The following is a 16,750-nucleotide window of genomic DNA, read 5'->3' on the forward strand; positions in this document are numbered from 1 at the left end:
TCTGGATTCTGGGTATCCAACCATGAATAGTTACATCATAGGGAAGAATCAGTCTCTTCAGGAATTATACACTATGGAGGGTAAAATGCAGGGAGGCAACAGGGTGAGTGGAAAGAGCACTAGTTTTGACCTAGCCTTGAATACTAGGTCTGTCCCTGTATAGCATGACTTTGGGCAAATTCTTAGCCTATCAGAGCAGTTTTTTATTCTGTAAAATGGTTGTTGTAAAAATTAAATGAGATAAGGTGTGTGAAGTACCTGTACCTACTAGACATCCAATAAAAATAAATTCAAAGGCATTGGTTGTTATGTACCCAAGAGTTTGCTATTTATGAACTATTGTGAATATAAAAACACATAAAATGAAATGGCTGATAATCTCAAAGAACTTACAACCTTTGAGGAGAGATTAAAACATGCAGAGATGAAACAATTAGAGAAAAAAATTGCAGAATTTATCAGAGTATTAAACTGTGTTGTAAAGATAGTACAGCAGTGATTAGAAAGGAGAAGAATCCTTGTTGGCTTAAATATTATGAAAGAGGTGATCCTGAGAAAAGCATTTAGGAACTGGTATACAAAATAATAGCAACTAATATGGTTTAAGGTTTTGAAAAGTTTTCACAAGCATTGTATCACTCAATAATCACAATCACGCTGTGAAATAAGTTTTATAAGCCCCATTTTAGAAGTAAAGAAATCTAGAGTCAGAGAAGTTTCTTGTCTGTTTTTGTCAAGTGGCAGAACTAGAACTCAAGCCTAGTAATGCTGACTATGAAATCTATGCTTGTTTTGTAAAAATATTTTATGCTTCCATGCATTTTCATAATTGTTTTCTCATCACCTGAAATAGTCATGTCAGAAGCTGAAGTCAAGAGTCTAAGTGACCCATCCAAGTTCCCCCAGCTAATTAGTTGGGAAAGCAGTACTAGAAACCATATGCCTGAATGTCTAGTGTATTCTCCCCCTCTTTCTGTATTACCACATTCTTTTAATTTCCAGATGGAGAGGAGGGAGGGAGAAGGGGAGCAGTACTGGATTTGAATGGGCTCCGAGATATACACACATGTCATCACAGAGAAAAATCTCAACTTTGCAGGGCTGCATTAATCCTGGCCATGTAACTAGAGACAATCATTCACCTGCCTTGTGCTGAGAATGACATATATGAATGGGGCAAGTGAATTGCCACACTTAAATTGCTGGTACTCTGTTTTACCTCTTAATTCATATTCGTGCTATATTTTGGAATTACTTCCTTGGGGGTGGCAATTAACCAAGAAACCCTTCAATTCATGTGACTATGTATGGTTCTGTTCCTTATCTACCTCATTCTGGTCTAAATACAGACTATTACATGAGAGTTGTAGGCCAGAATATTTTCGTCTAGAGAAAAAAAAGCAGAATAAACCTAGATCTTTAGAACACCATTGTGCTCTTTTTGTTCAGGGAATACAAAGATTCTATATGGTGATTTCACTAGTTTCTGTTTTAACTGTACAGCACAAAATCAGCAAACTTACTTCACACTTTCAGGATTTTACATACTTTCCACCGCAAGTTCATGCTCTATTTCAGTCCAGAAGATGATATTTTCCCAAGTCAAAGTTGAACATATTCTACTGTCACTCTTCCTCCAGCGGGAATGACAAACTATCACACTTCACTGTACATAGTCTTCGACTATTCTTGGCTCAAAGCCTGATCATCTTTTTCTCGAGATCGATATTCTCACCTTTCTCAGCTTCCATGTCTGCCCCATGACTACCGTGGGAATCTGGTTGCTTGCCATTCCTTGTTACTGAATGTCTGAGGATGCAAGCGTCAGGGCTTGGGATCGAGTGTGACAGTGTGCAAGTGGGCTTTGACAAGTTGAGCATAAAAGGCTATGTGAAGTTGTATTTTGGTGAAACAGAGAAAATGTACATTTATGAAATGTTGTTTATTAGACGGGATGTGACGGTGTGCTGAGTTGGTTTGTGAGGCTTGACGTGTATGTGTGTTACTATATAACCACGTAAGGAGCAGAATCTAATCCCCGCCCTAGCCACGGGGAGGCGGTACCCCGAGGCCTTTGCTTAATTCAAACCGGAATAACCTGTTGCGGGACTCCAAGCTGCCGCAGTTGCAGGTTGGCGTCCCCGCCGGCGGCGCGCAGATCTCCGCCCGGTAGTCGCGCGCCCAGCGCCTGACAGGAGGGCAGTCACGTGGTAGCCGCAAAGCGGTGCTTTGCGACCTCGATGACAGGCAAAATGTGCGACAGCTTCGGCGCTGGCCAACCAGGGGCGGAGGCGGCGGCCAGGGAGGAAGCGGAGGAGGCGGAGGCGGCCGTGGCGTTCGCCCGCCTGCTTTTTCGCTCGCTTTCCCCGCCCCCGCCGGTCTTGTCGCCGTTGAAGGGAGCCGGCTGCGCGCTGTCGCAACCAGCCCTCATCCTGGCCGGCGACAGTAAGACCGAACCCTCATCCCTACCAACCTCCCTGTTGAGGCGGCTCGGGCTCCGCGGGGCGCAGGCAAGCGGCCCAGGCGCCTGAAGGTTACCGAGTGCATGAGCGCTTAGCCTCCCGCGCTGCCCCGCCCGCCGGCCCGCCGGCCCGCCCGCCGGCTCGCCCGCCAGCCCCTCGGCGCCCGGCGGCGACGGCGGCGGCGGCGGAGACGGCCGCAGGAGGCGCAGTCTCCCGCCCGGGTGCGCGCTTCGCTCCTGGAGCCGCGGAACTCGGCAGCCGCCATGGCGTCCAACATGGACCGAGAGATGATCCTGGCAGATTTTCAGGTGAAGTATCGGGCCCAGTTACCCTTTCACCTCCAACCTCGTGGGTTCCTGGTGCCCAAAGGGTGGCCTCTTCCCAGCGTTTGTTTGAGCACTGCAGTGCTGTGTGGTTTGAGTTTTTATACGGTACCTGACATGAGGTGTGTGTGAGTGTGGTGTGTGTGTGTCTGTGTGTGTGTGTGTGTGTGTGTTGTGAACTGTGGGGGACTATGTTATGTTGGGGGTGTGTAGAATGGCTTATGTACGGCTTGAATGGTATTTGTCGAGTGAGTGGGTGTTCTGTCGGGTTGTTTTGTGCGTGGATTGTATTGTTTCCTGTATTATAGGTAGTGTGTAGAATTCGAGGATAAGTGTGGGGCTTTTAAGTATGAGGTGCTTTAGGTGAGGAGTTTTGGGTTTGTGAGGAGGGTGTGCTGTATGGAGTGTGGGTGTGATGTATTAAGGGGAGAGTAAAAAAGAATGATGGTGAGGAGGTGGTGAGGGTAGCGGGACATTGTGCTGGTTTTGAGGGAGAAATAAACATTTGAGACTGATGCCTTATTGGAGTCTTTGGGGTGTAGGAAGAGGAGGAGGCAAATAGACTGTATATATCAATGTATCTTTGCAGTGAGTTCACAAGCTTAATAAATTACCAATTCATATTTGTGGATTCCCTTCCTCTACAGATTTGAACTACTTGGTTGGTGTCCTTTCTCCAGGAGAAATTTTAAGGATGAGCAAAGATTATTTCTTACTGACTCAACTGTAGTGACACTGGCATATAAGTATTTTAGGGAGGACCTTTGAAAGTAGAGCTGTATGCTTCATGAAAGAGTTGGAGTTAGAACTAATACCCTGTAAACACCACTTTTGCCTTTTGATGTTGGAAGAAAATATTGTAGTGAGATATTTTTAACCATTTATTTTGGCATTAACTTAGAAGCTATAGTTCTGTATAGGCAGACGTTTCCCTCCTTTAACACTGCCGTCATTGCACATGGTCTAACGCTAGCATAGTAGGCAATATTTTTCCTTACTGATATTTTGTTGGGCTTTTTTCTTTCTCTAATTTTTAAAGTTACTTATTTTTACAACTAAATATTCTGATGGCCATTTCCAGAGTTTGCTCATTTAATTATTCAAGTCATATCTGCTACATTAGGAATATGCATATATCTGCATTTGATTATACTGTAACTTTCAAACTCAAACAGAAAGAAGTTCTGAAAATAAAAGTTGACCACAAGATTTTGGTGCTTTGTAGGATTAGGATTGGCCTGAGATTTTCTGCCTAATTCTTTCACCTTTTTTTTCATTCTTCAAGTTAGTCTTTTATCTAATGTGGAATGTAGTTGTGTGATAAAGGACTCTATATGTCTAGGAATGATTTTATCCTTTTGTAAAATTGTTCTGCTCTAGTAGGAATGGCTTTAAGCAACAAAAAGTATAGTTTACCTCATTAGAAGCTTTAAGGTAACTGTAACTTTGTTTTGATTTACCAAACTTTTGACTTCCTCTAGTAACTTGTAGCTGTTTGCTCTCTTATTATTTGTGACAATTATTATTATTATTATTTTTTGGCCATGCTGCGTGTCATATGGGATCTTAGATCCCCGACCTGGGATCCAACCCGTGCCCCCTGCAGTGGAAGCGCGGAGTCTTAACCACTGGACTGCTGGGGAAGTTCCTATTTGTGACCATTATTATGCTTAGCTTTATCGGCCAGTCTGGAAATTTAGGATTCCTGCATTCAGAGGCAAAGTAAGATTTTCTGACAAGCATTTGGGATTTTATTTTGATTGCATGAAAACATTCTAATAAGTTTTTTTCTTCAAACCAATAGCAATGCTGTGAACAATTGTTTACAAATTGGAAAAAGCTTATGACATCTGCAGCGAACAATTGTTTTCCAAATGGTGAGAGTTAATTGCATATTGTCAAATAGGCAGGAGAACATTACTGGTAGAATAAAAGTTATTTAGAAAACTATGCACAAGCACGTTAGCCTTTTGTGTATTTTAGGAACCTTGTATTCCTCTTACAAATGATGATTCCAGATGAGTTTATTCTTGTGGACTTGGTTTTAAAATGGATTATTCTTCACTTTGCTGTACACCTGAAACTAGCACAACATTGTAACTCAACTATACTCCAATATGAAATAAAAATTTAAAAAAAGGATTTTTCTTACTTTTAAAAAATATTATGTAAAAGTTTTTTAGAATTGACTTTAAAAAATTAGCATTTATCCAGTTATCAGAAACCAGGCAATTTATTTTTTAAATTATAGCTCAAGACTTGGAATGTAGATGCTTGGATGAGACTGGCTTCTTCTATAACTGGTCAAATCAATTTCCCTACCCAAAAGTGAAAATAGTAAAATTATGTTCTATTTACCTCATATGATTGTTAGCCACTCCGCCACTGATTTCAACAGAAGTCCTTTGTTTATTGAGTGGAAATAGAGAATACAAAATCCTTCTCAAAAACTTTCCCATATTTAGACATTGTATTTTCCAGCAATAATCAAAATCTTAAACTTATTTATTTTTAAAATCTAGTCACATTTAAAAATCATGTCCCTTTCTACAAGAGCAGCACTGAGCTCTCAAAACTATTATTAATTTTCACAGTCATATGAAGTAAACAACATAATTTTACTATGCTCACTTTTGGCTGGGGAAATTGATTTGCCCAGTTATAGAAGAAGCCAGTATCATCCAAGCATCTACATTCCAAGTCTTGAGCTATAATTTAAAAAATAAATTGCCTGGTTTCTTGTAATGAGATAAGTAGTGGATGGAAGAGTTCAGCTCAGACTTAATGGGGTAGATTTGAGACTTTGTAGGTGAGTGAACTAATTACAAAGCAAATATATTCCAAATTGTCCTCTAGAAGATTTTTTCCCCCAAGTAAGAACAGCTGCCAGTAGGAAAAAAATTTAAATTGTGGTGAAATACACAATAACATAAAATGTGCCATCTTAACCATTTTTATCAGTACGTGTCCAGTTCAGTGACATTAAGTACATTCACATTGTTGTGCAGTCATCACCACCAGCCATCTTCAGAACTCTTTTTATCTTGCAAAACTGTAACTCTCTACCCATTAAACAGTAATTTCCCATTCTTCCTTCTCCCCAGCCCCTGGCAACCACCATTCTTTCTCTGTGAATGTGAATGCTCTAGGTACCTCTAATAAGTGGAATCATACAGTATGTGTTCTTTTGTGACTGGCTTATTTCAGTTAGAATAATGGCCCCAATTTTGTAGCATGTGTCAGAATTTCCTTCCTTTTTAAGGCTGAATAATATTTCATTTCATGTATTTACCATATTTTGTTGATCTGTTCATCTGACAATGGACACTTTTTCCCTATGTTTTGGCTATCATGAATCATTAATGCTGTACATGGATGTACAAATATCTCTTTAAGTCCCTGTTTTTATTCTTTGGGGTGTATACCCAGAAGTAGAATTGTTGAATCATATGGTATTTCTATTTTTAATTTTTTTAGGAACCGCCATACTGTTTTACATAGTGGCTGCACCACCAAAAGTTTGAATGGAGAGAATGACAGTGTAGTGTTTAATTAATTTGTAAATTCCACTCTGAACAAATGAGTTTAGAACTTGGAATAGTCCAACAGAAATCAGCTATAAATGTAAATAGTGTTAGCATAGTATATTACTGGTAAAGGAATGACTAGACTAGTACACCTACAGTTTTGGCTGACCAGAACCAGGAGGGGGTGTAAAGGAATTTCCTGGGTTTAAAAAACAGGCAGACACTGATGAATCAAGAGAGGTTTTTTTTTTTCTTCTTCCTTAAAGTTTTTTTTATAACAGATGCATTCAGGTGCAAGTTCCAAATCTTTTTCTTTTTGTAATTGTATAATTCATTAAGGTTGAGGTATAGAGCAAAAATCATTTGATCAAACAAACTTTTGAGACTGTATTCGATTTGCTTACAGATGTGAAAACATTTATCCAAACAAAATTGCGGTTGCTATTTAATAATTTCAGTAATTAGTTACCTCTTACTTTGGGTCTAGATGAACAAAAAAATGAGTCTTCTCCTTCCCCCACCCCTTTAACCTTTCAGTTAATGCCATGGTAAATTCTTTTTCCTCTAAGATACTTTTTTTTACTTATAATTTTCCTTTGGGAACAAAATGAGTGGTGTACCCATTTAGATTAGTGTCACATGTGGGTCTCATGTTTTTCTATTTATGTTTCTTTGTTACTGATAATATAGATACATAGATCATAGCTCTACTCAAGTGAAGAAAAAATAACTTTCACTAGTAGTAATATTTTCTATCAGACTTTATCATAAACAAAACTTATCTGCCTTTCTAAAAAAGTATTCGTTCTGAATCTAGTTCCATTGGTCACATATTAAGAGTACCTTTATTTCTTCTCTAGTTTGGCACTGATTTTGATGTTACTTTCAGTTGTATATCCTGGATGACACAATTGTGGCTTTGTTTTCTACTCCTGGTCTTTCCAGCTAGTAATACCTTTGCTGCCTAAATTGCTTTGTACATTTACATGTATTGGACTATCACTATGGGATGTAGTGAGTTTTCATTTGCCTATCAACTCCTCTTTGAAGCATGGACTCTTCCATGACACTACTGGTAAGTTACTTGTAGGTAATTTCTGCCCTTTCATTACATTACACTTTTTCCTTCTAAATGAAGCTGTGAATCACTCTTCTTTCTTTTTTAGTTTGACGCAAAGAGATATTTTCTACAAAAGAGGATACCAGACTGCGAGTAGAAATGGTATCGATCCAGACAGATAGGTATCCTTGGTGATGTTGTGGATGAGGGACCAAACTAAGTATTCATGGAACATCATCTTTATTTCCTGGGATGTTACCTTGGGTAGGAGATAGAACTATGGCAGAAAGTAGTCTTGTTAGTATTCTTTCTTTCCTTTCTTCACTGTCCCCTTCATTTTTAGAGGGACAAAGCATATTGTTTTGTGTCTGGATTGTTGGTCATTGGGAAAATAAGGTTTTGGCATGTAGATTAAAGTTTAGTAGTTAGTGGTTAAGAGCATGGCCTTTGATGTCAGATTACTTAGATTTAAATCACAGCTCTGCCATTCACTCATCTTGTGATTTTTGACCAGTTACTTCACACCACTTTGCTTCAGTTTTCCCATATGAAAAAAGGGTTAATGTAAAGTGATTAGAACAGGTATCTGACATAGAAAGTGTTTTAATAAATTTTAGCTGTTATTTTCATTGTTGACAGTTTTTTTTTTTTTTTGCGGTACGCGGGCCTCTCACTGCTGTGGCCTCTCCCGTTGCGGAGCACAGGCTCCGGACGTGCAGGCCCAGCGGCCATGGCCCACGGGCCCAGCTGCTCCGCGGCACGCGGGATCCTCCCGGACCGGGGCACGAACCCGCGTCCCCTGCATCGGCAGGCGGACTCTGAACCACTGTGCCACCGGGGAAGCCCCATTGTTGACAGTTTTAAAGTATGCACTTGTTCTCTGCAGGGGACTTCAGAGATCATCTATTTCTAGCTTCTCATTTTTCCTTTCGTGGACGTTGAGACCCTGAAAAAGGAAGTGACTTGTCCACGGTCATGAACTGGTTTGAAACAAAGATTTTATCCAGGTGTACATAAGAGTGTTCATTTTCTAGCTTAATTTGTCAAATAGCTTGGACGTTTAGAGGAAAATGAGACCCACCACTTAGAAATTTGTCCAAATTGTTAAAACTTACATAGAAAATAAATTAACAGTGCCTGGCATATAGCAGACATGCCAGCAGGAAGGGAAGGAGGGAGGGAAGGTGGGAAGGAGGAAGGGAGGAAGGGAGGGACTGATCGTTCCTAAACTGCCATTCCAGTTCAGTGCCATGCTTCTAAGCTCACAGGTGATCAGAAGCCATGGAATGGAGAGACTTCAGATTTGTTGAGCATGGTTCGGTTGATGCCTGTTGTTTGCCAGACAGGTTTTATGGACTCTGTAGTTCAGGGGTCAGGAAATTGTAGCCTGTTAGCTGGTTGCCTGTTTTTATACATAAAGATTTATTGGCACACTCATTTACCTATTGTCTATGACTGCTCTCTTGCTGCAGTGACAGAGGTGAGTAGTTGAGACAGAGACTTCATGGCCCACAAGCTTAAAATATTTACTATTTGAGCTTTTAAGATAAAGTTATCTACGTCCCCCACCCACCTGAAATCAATACTTTCTTTTGAAATCAATACTTTTCTTTCTAGGTTTTAGTAACTGCAAAGTGTTAGAACATTTGAATGCCTCACAGGTACACATGGTTACTTCTCTATAGGAGGCAGTTAGAACATTGCACTTAGGCAGACTAGAGCACTTGTTTTTGTGCTTTGTTTTGGCTGTGGTTTTCTGAGCAAGTCATTTATCCTTTCTGGGTGTCAGTTATTCAGTCTATAAAATGTAGATCTGCTTAGACCCATATCTACTTGAACACAGAAGATTAGACTAGATTAGGTGTTCAAATAGAGTCTGGATAATCAGTTGGCAGCAGTGGGGTTGAGGACATTCAGTTATAATTTAAGTAATTTATCTAGCTTAGGGGTCAGCAAACTACATCCTGAGGGCCAAATCACCAGATTTTTTGTCAGCAAGTCTTATTGGAAGGCAGTCTTTCATGTTCATTTACATACTGTCTCTGGCCACTTTTGCCCTCATTAGCAGAGTTGAATAGTTGATTGCATGACCTGCAAAGCCCAGTATATTTACCCTGCCCCATATAGGAAAGTTTACTGATCCCTGGTCTAGATAAGTGGTTTTCAACTTTGAATGATTTCTGTTCCCCAGAGAACATTAGACAATTTCTAGAGAAATTTTTGGCTATCACAACTGCGGGGTGCTAATAGCATTTAGTGGGTAGAGGCCAGGGGTTCTGTTAAACATTGTATAATGCAGTAGACATCTTGTGACAATGAAGAATTATCTGCCCAAGAATTTCAGTAATTCTGAAAACCCTTGATCTAAATCAGTGGTTCTCAAACTTTAGCTTACATAAGAATAAGTGGGAGGGCTTGTTAAATCACAGATTACTGGAGCCCAGAATTTTTGATTCAGTGGATCTTGGGTGGGGCCTGCAAATTTGCATTTCTGCCAGGTTCCCAGGTTATGCTGATGTTGCTGGATCCAAGGACTACACTTGAGAAAAACTGATCTAGATGATTTTTGAGGTTACATCCATTCCTGTGATTGTTTGATTTTGTGATCTTAAGTACTCTTCCATTTTTTGGCTTAGGAAAATTTGAGTTTTTCAGTATATACTTGATGCTCATAATAAAACATGCTGTTTCATGACTCCACATGTTTGAACCCGTAGTTTTCCGTGTCCCTTTGGAAAACTTCTATTTATTGTTCAAAATTATTGCCTACCTTTTGTTTATAAAACATCAGTACTCTGTGCCCAGTTAGTGTTAATCATTTCTTCTTATATATCTTGTACATATTTCTTTTATATCAGAAATAAGAGAATTTCTCAAAAAATTCTGAAAAGTTTCTGAAATTCTCAAAAATTTCTCTTTTGAGTCTTATATCAGATTGTCAGTAATCACTTAACATGTTTCTTTTCCCTACTGTCAGCTCTGAGTGAACAGCTGCTTGGGTCTTAACCACTGTTCCTATAGTATCTATTAAGAGGTGCTCCGTGAATATTTTTTGAAGAAATATTATGAATATTGGCTGTTATGGTACAAGTAAATGGAGTAGAATTGTAAATTATGTATTTTTAAGCATCTACCATTTTCTGACATATGGTTTTGAATAAGAAACTCTGTCACTGTGAGAATAAAAATTAGACTAGTTTATTAAATTGAGGGTTATAACTTCAAGGTGACCCATTTATAGAGAAGTACAAAACACCCACACTCTGTTTTAGCTTTTATAGAGTGCTCAGTAAGTTAATGTGACAAAATATACGGCCTGAGGCCATATTTGTAAAGTTTGAATGCTGTTGCTGAATTGCTACATGTTAGCCATTCTTCCTGATTATGTTTTCACTCTCAAACTGTTTTTTAAGGCAGAAATTCTAATTTCAAATAAAAATTGCTTACCATGTTAAATCATTAGTCATTGACTTCTAGGTAAGTTTGAGATAATTGCAAGAAGCAAAATTAACAGAATAATTGTACCTGTCTTTATACTTATTTGTGGTTATAGAGGAATAATTGAGATAGAAAGAATGAGATGTCAAGTTGTGGTAAGGAAAAGTGGAAAAGTTTGCAGGTTATATGTACCTTAATGGCATTAGAGTTAGGTTCCAGTCACCTGTTTTTTTTCCCTCTGCAGTTCACCTGGTTTAATGACTGAAGTTGAAAAGTGTTAGTGAGAGGAAAGTTTTGTCTCTTGTGTCCTCCTGGCTCCCCATTCTCTTTCTCCCAAGGGAAAAGTAGTGGTTGAACTTTTTTTTTTTTAAGCCAATTTTAGTGATATTCTTTGGCATCTAGTTAAAGTGAGATGGAAACACAATTGAGCATTTTTATTTTAGGTTTAATGAGGAAGGAATAATAATATTAGCATATAGCTTTTGATTGATTTGTATGTGCCAGATATTGTGCTAGGTTCTTTTTTTTTTTTTAAGTTGATATGTTGTATTCTCAATTTTATTCAGTTCAAGAAATTTTCTTTTTTTTTTTGGCCACAAGGCATTCAGGATCTTAGTTCCCCGACTAGGGATCGAACCTGTGCCCCCTACAGTGGAAGCGCGGGAGACTTAACCACTGGACCGCCAGGGAAGTCCCTGTGCTAGGTTCTTAACATCTGAATTCTGCAGTGACCCTGTCTTAGGATCCAGAGATACAGTTCTCCGTGGCTTCTGTAATGTCTTGTGAGCACAGGCACTGACTTTTTGCTCCTGACTATGTTTTCAAGGATATTTGTATAGTGAGCAGCCTTGGAAGACAGAGGTAATGTCTCTCTCTGGAGCAAAGAGCAGGCATGCATAGTATCTATTTTAAAAGATTTGGGTTCTCTAGGCTCTAGGTTCCTCTTCTGTAACACAGTCCACTGTGTGTGCAGGTATCACTTGGCCTACTTTGTGTCACCCTGTGGGAAATGGGACTGGGAAACTGTGCAAGGATATTCTGACTACAAATATTGCCATGAGTCATAAAGTTCATTGTCTCCAACCCAGGAGTCTAGCTCTTCTGCCAGCATCTATGAAACTGACAGGCTCTAACTTAGTTTGCAAGTAGGGTAAAAATCTCAGATCCTTCTCTGCTCTTAATAGTTCTGGCAACAAGGATGGGATGTTGACAGAAACATAGGTTTCTGGAAGAGGAAGGGTGAGGGCCTTATAGGCTGGTTAATAATTTGAGGGAAGTCCATGGGAATTAGTAGTGAACATGTTGACAAAATTGTTAAGTGGTTCTCTACTTCCTTGCCTGTTAATGAGGAGGAATTAAGGAGGTGGTTGCAGACTGAGTACCAGGAAGTAGGTTCAAAGACAGCTGCCTGAACATTCCTCTGGTTGAGGCTAACTCTCAACAACCCTCAAATATCCTCTCTGATAGAGGGAATTTTTTTCACCAGTCTGTCAGTCAGAGTCAAGTTCAGACTCCTCACAATGTAACAACTAGCACTAAGATTTGTCCTGGCTGGGCAGAAGGCTCTGCCTCCTTTCAGACATTTACAGATGTGTGTAATTTGCAGTTGCTGTGGGCAGAAAGCAAAGTTGTTAGAACTTTCACTAGTTTGTCTGAGAGATAAGAGGATGGGGGTACAGAATGTCTTGTGGCTCAGCCCCTCCTTTGGGGCCCCTCCTTCCCAACTTCACTGTCTGAAGCAAAGCCACTGACTCAATGAGGTCCTCAATTTATTGAGGTTTCCCTAAACCTTGTCCTGGTTCACCAGTGGTTCAGCCAAGCTGAAACTGATTGTGTCTGCTCATCTTTTGTGGCTGTTCAGCCTTTGCACCAGCTATGCAGACTGGTAATGACTGTAATTGCTGTGTTCAGTGGACAGAACGCAAGGCTGTTCTTATAGGTCTGGCCTGTACTCTCCTTCATGAACTTGTATTTTTGCTGACCCTTGGCATGTTGCCAACGGCCTAGCTATTTGGTCTGCCACTTGGAAACTATAGACTGGCAGATTAAAGACTGCTTTCTTTGAAGCTGTGAACTATGGAAACAAATTATAGCTGCTGATCAGACTGTCTGGATCACTCATGTAGATGCCCACAGTAAGGGCCTTTTCTCTGATGAAGCCCCCTGGAATCAAGCTTCTGATTGAGCCTGCACTGCCCAGAGCCATCATTGTTGCCAGGATCCGTCATTGTATCAGATGTGACAGCATATCAACTGTCATAAAGTGTGTAAAGTAAAAGACTATATTTCTGATGCAGGGGGTACCATTGCATGCCAGACTTGTGACTCCTGCCAAAAGTTGACCTGTTTGCCATATAATGAGAGAAGCTACATTACATGGGATGTGGCCCCTGCCTGTTTCGGCAGATTAAATAAATTGGGCCTTTGACCTCCCTCTCTGAGGTATCAGTGGTGCCTCACTGCTGTTGACACTTTTTCTGGTAGTGTTGTTGTTGTTTTTAGTCCAGTTAGCTGACTGGCTACACCATTTTGACCCTTGAAACTAATTGCGTTATGCTTTCCAGCTTTCTGGACCATTTGCAGTCTGGCAGTGGTGCACATTTTATTGCACCATTTTTATTGTATTAGTGAGCTGATAGTCAAGATATTTGAGGGGCCTTTCATGCCCTCTGCCATTCACAGGCATTTGGTATGTGGACAAATGTTGACTGCTGGAATAACTTCCTCCTCAGTAAGCCAGTTTGGTCACTGAATGCAGCTATCTCCAGAAAGGGATCATTTCATCTTGGCTACTTCCTGGGTAACGATCAGAATGGAAGGGGTGGGAGGTTATGTAGCTCTATTTTGAAAATTCAGGATTCCACCCTGACCATTTCTGGGCATGATGCTTCTTTATTTCTCCTAGCAGCAACTCACTGCCAGCCTGTTGATATACCTTCTGTGTGGCAGCTTGCCAAAAGGTGGTGTAGGGGATTTAAACTGAATTCTGGTTCAGCTACCTGGGTTTTCTTGTTGGGTTGACATGGTCCTAGATCATAAGGATAATGACCACTTGGTTGAGTACACTGCTTGCTGAGCCTCCCTATGGTGGCTTGTGTGGATCAGTAGGGACCATAAATGGGTTTCTGTACATTTTATGAAAATTCCCTTGACCATCTTGCACCTGACATTTCCAGGTAAAAGGCCTGCGTGTAATTAGGAGATGATTGAAAGAAGATGAAATTATAGCTACTGGAAGGGGACATATGATTTTGTGGCAGTGGAGGTAAAGCAACAATCTTGACGCCTGGGGAAGGATCGCCTTAGACCCCAGAAAGTTCGGGGAAAGGAAAGACATTAATGTTCTTTGTTTTTCTGAACCGAACTTGAAGCCTTCCTTATGAAGGAAAATGCCTGGTACAGCTCTTCCAAACTGTTGCAGGCACATTCAACTCAGTCGACTGCTGGATCTGCCAAGCCCCATTAGAGGGCTCTGATAGCTATTTGATTGTCATTCCTCTTAACCTTACTGAAAGGTCTATTGGAAATACCAGGGGTTGGCCCTCAGCTTTTTTACCTTCTTGCAAAACACCTGTCAACACTTCCTGATGCCTACCCCACCCCCATACCATAGCCTTCACTCAGAGATTCTGTAGGGCAGATTACTGGTGGCCTGCACAAATGGGACAGTTTATATTAACTTCATTAATTCCTTTCAAAAACAAGGACTAGGCTCAGTTGCTGGAATTGAACTGGGAACCCTAAGGACCACCACTTGGATGGGAGGCCATGTTAGGACACAAGTTGACAGTGCCTCCCAGACTGATATAGGTCCCACTTGGAAGGACCCAACAATTGTAAACAACCCACTCTATCTAGGTGCACTGTGTCTGCCCTGAGGACTGTATTTCGTATGTGGAAACCACGCATTAATTTGCCTCCCTCCTAAAAATATGGACTCTTGCACCTTTTGAATGGTTAAGTAAACACCACCAGTAGATCTTGTAGCCTTCATATGACTGCGGAGATATCTCAAAAATGAGAGCCTATCCTTGGTTCCTTGGGGAAGCTTCCCAGAGTGATTTCTGATTTGTTATTTATGTGCACCCTGTGGACAGTTATCTCTCTGAGGGAAGTCATTCAATTAGAATAGGTATTTCAAAATTATTCCTAACTTTTTAGCTGAAGTGGCCCTGGAAAGCATTCAGGTCAGCCTCAAGTCACTGACCAGAGTTGTTATGGTTGATAAAATTGCCCTACACTTCTTCCTTCTGGGCCAGGGCAGAGTTTGTATAATTGTTAATTCATTCTGTTGTTCCTGGATTAATGCTTTTGGCCAAGTGGAAAGGTTAATACAGAAACTTAGGGAGAATGCTGTCAGACTCTCTTTTCTGAGGTAAACCCTCATGACTTATCAGATTTCTTCATCTTATTTGGGTGTGGAACCCTGAGAAACATGGATGAAATAAATTCTGAAGGTTGGCCTCATCCTGTTGGCTGTTGATAGTCGCCTAATTAAATGCTGTACGAGACAAATTAAATGGATTTAGTCATAGTCTCTGTCAGATTAATCAGAGTGGCTGTTGGAGTGGCATACTTACGAGAAGCCAGAGTGTTCAGTGGTGAAGACGGTTAGGAGTAATGGGTAGATATTTTTGGGAGATAGTTCCCTGTGTGTCTCTTCTATTTCTGCACATCTTATGAACAGAGACATTGATTGTTCCAGATTATCTTTTCAAGGGTGTTGGACTGTTACCAGCCTAGATAATTTCTCCTTCCAGACCAAAGGGCAAGTTTGCTTACAGCCTGGAAGATAAAGATACTTTGATCCTCCAAAGCAAAGCGTCCTCGTGCTTACTGTCCATTATAAAAGATTCATGTTCCTTAAGCTCAAGGTTCCTCTCGTAATGCAGATCTACTGCATGTGCAGGTGTCACCTGGAGCACTCTGTCACCCTGTGGGAAATGGGACTTGGGAACCAGTGCTAGAAAATGCTGACACTCTGGCTGCTGCTCTTGCCCTGATTAATAAAGTACTTTGTCCTTGACCTAGATGTCTTGAGTCTTCGTCCAGCATCCATGAAATTGTAACAAGCTGCATTGTTAGCTTGCAAGTAAGTATGGTGGAATATTTGATCTTTCACAGTTCTTACCACTGTGAAAGGTTGATGATCCCCCATTTTACAGATTGAATTTGGACCTAATCTGTGATAGCTCTTGTTGTATTCCCATTTTAAAGATGAAAAAGTAGAGGTGTAAAGAGGTTAAGTAATTACCTAATGACAAGTAGTCATAACAAGGCTGGGTTTGGAACTCAGGTCTGCTTTACTCCAAAGTCAAGTCCATGATCTTATATATCCACATTTCTCAAATGGGTGTGCTAAGGAGTAATCAAAGCTACAGAATAAATATGCACATCTTCTTGTAGCACCATTTACTAGAATAACTTAAAAAGAAATATGCTTTTTAAAAATTAAAAACAATTATCATGAAGTAAATATAAAATTTGCATGAATTTTAAATAGAAAATGAAATTTCAAAGAAATTGTAAACATGTATGTAGCCTGCTTTTTGGGTCATCTCCTCCCCTCCTCCCATGAGGGAACATGCTTTCCTTCCTGTATCATTCTGACTACAGTAGTGTAAAAAATTAATAAGTAGTGCACTTTACAAGGTTGCCTTTTAAAGAAACAAATCAAAGACGCATCCGGTTATTTTTTGATTCCTTCATACTGTTGTAGCTTTGTGAAACACAAAAAAGTAGAACAAAGTTTTTCTGGTGTCCCTGGATTTACTGAGGCTAATAGAGGGATCAAAGAAGAAAAAACTGGAATTCATTGACTTCTTATCTTGAAGTTGTATGTGGCAGTGGTTTCTATTGGTATTACTTAGTACTTCAGCAAGAGATTATCCTGTCACTGGTATTTTTTTACTTCACTTTTACATTTATTAGTATCTATAA

The 16,750-nt window shown here is 40.2% G+C and overlaps 1 protein-coding gene across 3 annotated transcripts in view; it reads left to right on the plus strand.

The window, feature by feature from the left end:
- The first annotated feature begins 2,295 nt into the window (after positions 1 to 2,295).
- The window catches only part of FAF1 (Fas associated factor 1), a 490,154-nt gene continuing 475,699 nt past the window's right edge, over positions 2,296 to 16,750 (plus strand). For 2 of the 3 annotated variants that reach the window (XM_033435552.2, XM_012534460.3), the window contains exon 1: positions 2,298 to 2,770. In XM_033435552.2, coding sequence (XP_033291443.1) covers positions 2,726 to 2,770 — 45 coding nt within the window. In that variant the 5' untranslated portion in view covers positions 2,298 to 2,725. Of the gene's footprint in view, positions 2,771 to 16,750 lie in introns of all 3 variants that reach the window. The other variant, XM_049700116.1, reaches the window with a different exon arrangement.

The sequence above is a fragment of the Orcinus orca genome, chromosome 1 (genome assembly GCF_937001465.1).
Source record: "Orcinus orca chromosome 1, mOrcOrc1.1, whole genome shotgun sequence".
Classification (NCBI taxonomy): Eukaryota; Metazoa; Chordata; class Mammalia; order Artiodactyla; family Delphinidae; genus Orcinus; species Orcinus orca.